The following is a 7,367-nucleotide window of genomic DNA, read 5'->3' as shown; positions in this document are numbered from 1 at the left end:
GTGATAAGGTCTTTCCTTCCTGCTGCTGTCAGACTGTATAACAAACACTGTTAGCCCTGAACACCCGCAATACTTGACATACTTGACTGACTTAATCATGTGCAATACTGTACAACTGTACAACTTACTTACCATTAGTATTAGTATTATTTAGTCTTATGCTAGCTATTTTTACTTTATCTTATTAACATTTTATTTTTTCATTTTTATCTTTATCTTTTTTATTTTATTATTTTTTCCCCTCCGTTTTGTTAATAAGAGTTTTTTGTTTTGTTTATATCTTCTTTAAAGTGTTTTTTTTAAACGTCCTATAAGTTATCTGTCCTTTCCCTCTGTATCTACTGCGTTGTAACAAAGAAATTTCTCCATGTGTGGACAATAAAGGAATATCTTATCTTATCTTATCTTAAACGGTTTTGCCACAGTACAGATATATTGTAGAAGCAGTCAAAATGGGACCACAGCACTTTCTCTGCATCTAAATGGTACTTATTCTTTTTATGATTTAACAAGGCAAAAACAAATCTCACAGTGTACAAAAATGTGTTTGAAATCCTGAAAAAAGATAAGGTAACCTATATTTGTCCCACAATGGGGAAATTCCAGTGTTGCAACACAGAGTACAGAAGGACATTACAACATTGTTTTACTATAACTGACTTACTATAACTATGAAAAACCTCCTATACTCTTAAAAAAAAAGAAAAAAAATAATAATAATACAAAATAACACTCTAATGTCTTAATATTGGACTTTTTCAGTTTGATTGTATGTTGATTGAAGTTGCGCTAATATAAAATCACCCAAAAAAATCTTTAACCCAGTTTGCAATGCATTCTTGTCAACTTTTCTTGTTATGTCCCCCAGGTCTCCATCATCACATTTGGGGCCTTGGGGTCTTGGCTGTTTCCATCAGAGGTTCCACATGTCACTCGAGGCACTAAAGCAGAAATGGCAGCTGGAACATTTAGTCCGACTCCTGCAGTGATCATGACGTCTCTGCTGTTTTGAATTCAATATCGAGATCAAAGTTCATAATTTTATAACAAGCCGTCTATTCTCTTGTGTACAGGGGAATGTCATTATTTTGCAAGACACAGACATTTAACAGTTAAAGTTTGCTTCTGTCTTTTCCTATTATGTTGATTTTGTGTTTGTTTATTGTTTGGTATGAAATTAACTTTGGGCGAGTCCTCAGATAACAGCACATAGGAACTGCTGAGACTAATGCTGCACTCTGGGAAAACCAAAGTTATTTCACTCCAATAGAGCACTTAATAGCTTTGGCTGATGCAGAGTTTGTAAATCCATCAGTCAGAGCAGACATAGATTAGCACTGCCAGTGTGGTTAGCAGGATGGGAGACATGCAGTCGACGTTAGAGAGCAGTGGAAGAATTTGAAATCATTCTTAAAATCAACTCTGGCCTTGCATAATCTACTATGAACATGCACAATGTATAAAATGTACGAGGACACTGTCTGTAATGAAGTATTAATGAGGTCAAATCCAGTGTATCCATGTTACAAAGAGCTATTGGTTATTTCTTACATTGACAACATACTTTTTTTTTTTAAATGTCTAACGTCTTTATATATTTATCTATGCATGCATTGTTTACATGTTCAGTTTATTTAGAGGCACAGTACACACCTATTTATATTAAAAATAATATTGCACAAACATAAAAACAAAACCCACAACAAAACACTTACAAAATATCCGCATAATGGCACAGTATGGAGAATGTTGTTTGGAACTATGGTTTAAACTTTCTATTTCTTTGGAGTTATGCAGGTGACTTTCCACCTCTAGAAAGTGACATACTTTGCCTTTTTATTCGGAGAAACAGTGAGAAACATCACTATCATGTTTTCTGGGACTGTCCTGCTGCACAAAAATATTGGACAGAAATGAACAAGTCATTGCAAAAACAATGTATTTGGGCCTCAAACCCTGCCATGGACATCACAAATGGACACGTTTGGAACATCCTTCTGGCGGTTGGAAAAAAAAAAGGCCATTGCAATGTTGGTCGCTTGATTTATTATTCCATCAGGCACATTTAGGACGTTGTTAATGTACAAACAGGACATGGTGGGAGTTTATACTGCAAGTTTATTTTGTCTATATCTGTATCTTTGTTGTGTAGTTGCTGTTTCTGTGTGAATAAACCACCTGAATGAAATATTGTTATGGCCGTTTGTTGAACTGCTCAAAGCCTAACCTTGATGTTGCCTCAGTTTCCATTTAGTTTCTTTGTTGTTGTTTTTTGGCCCATAGGCTTTATTAGACAAAACTGTTTCAATGGCGGAGAGAGCAGGACATTCAGCAAAAACTTTGGAGCCATGTTCTGCTGCTTAAACCAGTTAACTACAAGGCAGCATGGGTTAGTCATGTTTGCAAAGCAGAAATTGCCAGTCTATGCTCCCCTCAAAACAGATAATCTAGTATATAATATGATATACTGTATATAGAGGCAGACAGTGACTCACAGCTTCCCAGTACATCTGCTCTTTACACTGAAAGAGCCAAAGGATTGTACAGTAGAATATTCAGAGCCGTGCCACATTGGAATAGCAGTCTTGTTCTCACAAACGAATATTCCAGGGCATTTTCCAGAATTTGATGGGGGAATTCCTTACTTATTGGAATCATTTTTGTCACTTTTAGGATCTCCAGTGTTTCCTCTGGGGTAAAGCAGATTTTCTTCTTTTAAGATTTCTATTTTTGCACTTCCTGTTTTAATCAAAACAAATGGAGTCATGCTTGTGGTAAAAAGCTTCCCTTGACCAGTTAAACTAAAGCAGTTCAGTCAGTCACATTGCTTCATAGAAATCAGCTCCACAGCTGTTGGTTACAGACAGTTAAGGCAGCTTTGTGGCTCTGTGGGAGCAGCAAAGTGGTTGTAAATGATGAGAGCAGCTTTGTTCGGTTCATTAGTTTCTTTATGACCCGTTTTCCTCCCGTTTTAGGAGAATATCGACGCAAATCATATGTCTATGAAGCTTGTCTCACACACATGTTCAGAGTTAATATAATGGATAGAAGAGTTGTGGAAAGCTGTTGCAGTTGAGGTCACGGACATGATTATTAGGTTATGGAACATTACATTGATGGTTCTATCTGAAAAAAACATGTCTTCTTATCTACATCTTTTCTTATCTACACCAGTTTTCTGAGCTGAAGCTGACAGTTGTTACATTTTAAGACTGGTTATGTATCTATGATAAATATAAACTAAAAGAAGGTATCATTGCGCAGTTTGCCTTACTGAAGCACATCTACTGTAAGTACAGGTTTTGTGTGTGTGTCAGCTCAAGCATTTATGTCAAACTCATCCAAACATAAATATTGATATTGCCTGTTAGTGACAGTTGAACATCCCTTTCATGGTGTTCCCTTTTGGCAGTTGCCACATGAATGAAAACAGACTCTGATTCTGAATGATACTCAAACTAAATATTTGTACATAATACTCAAATGCACAAATTCTGTATTTTATTCTACAGGGCCATACGTTTCCTGACATAGGATTGGTTGACGTGGTCCAGGGGCCTTCCAGCTCCCAGATCATGAGTTCTATCTGTGGGGCACTTGAAGAACATGGTTTATCAGCTACAGTATAAGAGACATAATCATCTCAAGGAACATGTGATTAACGCCATTACTCCAACTGTGCTAGTTAAAGTTCAGCAACAGAATTAATGTGTTTTCCAAACAATAGTTATCATGAAGAGCACATTATAGGAATACAAACGGACCAACATAAAGTGTTTATTTTTATAGTATGAAAACTTGTGACCCACCCTGTAAATGTTTTTTGATGATTAAAATGTTGTTTTTTGGCTTGTGTGTTCAAAGTCAGATCAATGTCAGTCTGGTCACTACTTTCATCTCCTGGAGATGGGTGTGGCAGGTGGACTGGCCAATCAGGGACACACATGGTTCATCCATATCAAAACAAACATGGACGCATATCACTAAAATATTTATACTGCAGATTTCTGCAGAATATATGAACAAATTGAGCGAATCTGGGGTGAGAGATGTTTGATAACCACACTGTTTCACATGTGCCATGGAAATAAACAAATCTGATTGCACGGTTCTGTTTGAGTTAGGCTCAAGATGCAGTGTAGGAAAAGTGAGCAGATTCACATCTTTGTAAAGTATTGGAGAAGTCTGTATTCTGGGTCCAGCATTTACAGCAGCATTAACATGGCCAGTACAAATCAGATAAGTGAAATAATCAGATAATCTAATTATTTAAAATCAGATTTTTTGGTGTCTGTTTACATGCCTGATGATCAACGATCCCTGATGATTCTTGTCAGTTAATTGATGGATTTTTAAAGCTGTTTTTGGAAGACAATGTCAAAGTAATCTAAAAAAATACTTTCAAATTTTAACATTTCCTCTTTCATAATTGTTTTGTCTTTGCCACATTAGTTTGCCTAATAATTATTCAAAACCTGCACATGTGTGAACATTATAAAATCAGTTGTAACTGTTTTCATGGCATTTCAATAATCTAGTAACTCAGAAATAAGATAATGATCAGATTTTGGTGTTGACATTTAAAAGCAGTAAAGTAGTCAAATGTTTTCAATTTTGAATGATTTATAACGGAGACACTGTGGACTTTATACCCCATGCAGCCTTTTCACTTTTCCCCTTAATGGAGGATTTATACACTGCACTGTACGCTGCATCAGAATTACGGTTTCAGACAGTTCTCTAAGGTCACTGCCAGACATCTGCAGTCACATTTCGCATTCACCTAAAGTTAAGTTTCTCCAACATTGTTTCTGATGTGTTTGCACATTACATAGCCATGACTGGTGGATGCAAGTGTAATTATGTGCCTGAGGGAATCACCTTTTACGTTCTAACACCATGAAACTCTTATTATTCCCAATTAATCTCAATGTCATTCTGGGCCTGGCTGATTTCTCTGCTCTCTCAGTGCGAGGAAAGAGCATTCTCTTTCCACCTTGATCTGTGCCTGTTGTTGGAATGCTTTGGTTTTGCTCGTTTTTATGTTTTTAATAATGCATATTTTAATACTTAGCTTTATTCTATCATTGTTTTGATAGAGTTGGACTTGGGTATGCCTGTCGTGCAACAAACAACATTGCAAGGAGACCTATTTTCAACAATATTCATCAAGATTAAATATTCAGCAGAGAAAAGCCTATTCTCCTCTAGGGTTTTGCCAAAATCCCCTTTTTTTTCTTTTAGAACAGATGTTTTCATTAGTCCTTATAAATCTTATAAGTCTTCCAGCCCTGCTCTATATATAGAGAACATACTTCAAACCCTTGCTATCTGCTCAAAGGACTTATTCTGGGTGCTCACCTCTTCCTCAGATAAACTGTATCCTATATATTCCCCATATAAAGTGGGCCACAGTGAAGCCCGCGTAATGAGCTGTGACTAAAGCTGGAAGTCACCTCCACCTTTCCCGTGCACATGATCCGCTCTGTGTCCATCAGTCTGGGGCAGAAGAGAGAGAGCAGGAGGAGGACAAGAGCTGTGTCTTTATAAAGGGACGGATTAGGACTGATAGAGGGCAACGATAACAGAGACAATCCAAGTCTGGATTGTTCCCATCACAAAGACAAAGAGTTTTGTTTCAAATAAAGATAAATAGCCTGTCAGGGATTGTTTTGTGTTGTACTAAATTAGATGGTAGAATTTATAATCAATGATCTCTAATAAACTATGGCATTAAAAAAACTGTAAGTTTCCTCAACCCGGACAAGAGCTTAAAGCAGTGCCCTGATTGGCTGTGCTTGGGTGGTCCATCCCAATTTCTGAAAAATGATCTCTTGCAGTAGCACACCAGCACGTGATGTGGGTATTAACAATATACACAAGGCTTTGTGAGTGCTATAGGGACGAGTTACACACATTTAACAACCTATATTTCTGATATTGTGGTGTGAAAATCAGGCACAATTAAACTCAGGTTTAATGGAGCACTATTTAACATTCCTGGTGGCCGTTCGCTATATGCTTGTCTCCATAGAGGTGTTACATTGCTTAGAATGTGTGGCATTAAACTTATATCTTGCCTTTATTTGTTTTTATTGCTGAGATGTATCGTGAAAGGCATTCTTACACACTGCTGCATTGTTCTGTCACATAAAGCGTTCTTACTGTGAGCAGGGTCACCTCTCCACAGATCTGACCATTCCTTCCTGCTTGTCTCCATGCTATACTGTGGAATATTCCATAAAGGAACATCTCCATGGAGTTACATAGTGCACCTTAAAGTCTGAACTGCTTCAAACCACTTGCTTTTACTGACAGACTTCTTGATTTAAAGAAATAACTGAAGATTGTAAAAAATATATATATATATGAAAATTGTCCAGCCTTATCCTACACGCATATTACAGATTTAGCCCTTGTTTCTCATTGATTACAGTCGATTTCGGACGCGCACTGAGCTTCCATCCCGCGCGTTATTGGCTGCACACACCGGAGCTCTCTTTCCTCTCCCTCCGACACATCCCCGGTCAGGGCTCGGCTCCAGAGCGGGAGGCGAGAGGGTGCGTTGCACATGCCCGGATGCGCTCCCTCTTGCACGGGGCTTCACACACCGCAGCCGGCTACAGACTGCGCGCCGAGTGGTCACGGATTTTACGTCGATCAGTCCGGGAATAACATCTCTCTTTTTGGACAATGTTCCTCCTGCAGTACACAGGTAGGCTGACATCACACCATCCTACTGCATCTGCATTCCGAAGGGTGCGCAAAGTCAGAGCTGCTCCTTTCACAGCAAATGTTTGCGTTCCAACATGGATAACTTTAGATATGCAATTGCTTATTAAGTTTGGCAGCGTGATACTCATTTAAATTAAAAAAAAAAGCTCGGTGCGTGCATTTGTTGTTTAGCTTTATCCTAAGGCTTGTAGGCTGTCCAAGCGCTCCTATTTTCTATTTCCCACATCCTGGGTTACCAATAGGCTGCGCTGTTTCAGATGCAATTTTCTGGGTTTACTGGCTGTGAACATCAGCACGCAGGCTTTTCACGTTCTTTATGTGACTTTGCTGCTCTGTCGTGGTGTTTAATTCACTTAGAATTGCTGATCTAAGCTTTACCAATAGTGAATAAAGATGGAAGAAGACCATACATTACTGTAATCCTTAAAATAAGCTTAACATTTAGCATCACTTCAGTTAAAAGGTTGGAAAATATTGCAGTTCATATTGAGTTCAAGACCCATCTTTAAGCAAACTAAACTTTTTAGATCCACTAGACAAATTAAGAAATGTATTGATGCATGTTGACCGAAAATCTGCACAATTCGTGATCAAAATTGGTGTGAAATACTTGCACTTTTTACTGCATTTTA

At 37.9% G+C, this 7,367-nt stretch overlaps 1 protein-coding gene across 1 annotated transcript in view; it reads left to right on the top strand.

Annotated features, from left to right (window-relative positions):
- Positions 1-6,668: 6,668 nt before the first annotated feature.
- The window catches only part of LOC140349923 (ecto-NOX disulfide-thiol exchanger 2-like), a 71,311-nt gene continuing 70,612 nt past the window's right edge, over positions 6,669-7,367 (top strand). Inside the window, exon 1 of the mRNA XM_072436071.1 lies at positions 6,669-6,715. Within this exon, the coding sequence (XP_072292172.1) occupies positions 6,694-6,715 (22 nt within the window). The 5' untranslated portion in view covers positions 6,669-6,693. The remainder of the gene's footprint in view (positions 6,716-7,367) is intronic.

Source organism: Eucyclogobius newberryi, unplaced genomic scaffold (genome assembly GCF_026437365.1).
Source record: "Eucyclogobius newberryi isolate DKJ021-1_F unplaced genomic scaffold, fEucNew1.0.hap1 SCAF_11, whole genome shotgun sequence".
NCBI lineage: Eukaryota > Metazoa > Chordata > Actinopteri > Gobiiformes > Gobiidae > Eucyclogobius > Eucyclogobius newberryi.
The sequence above is the reverse complement of the archived record's forward strand: the minus strand, read 5'-3'. Positions and strand labels throughout refer to the sequence as shown.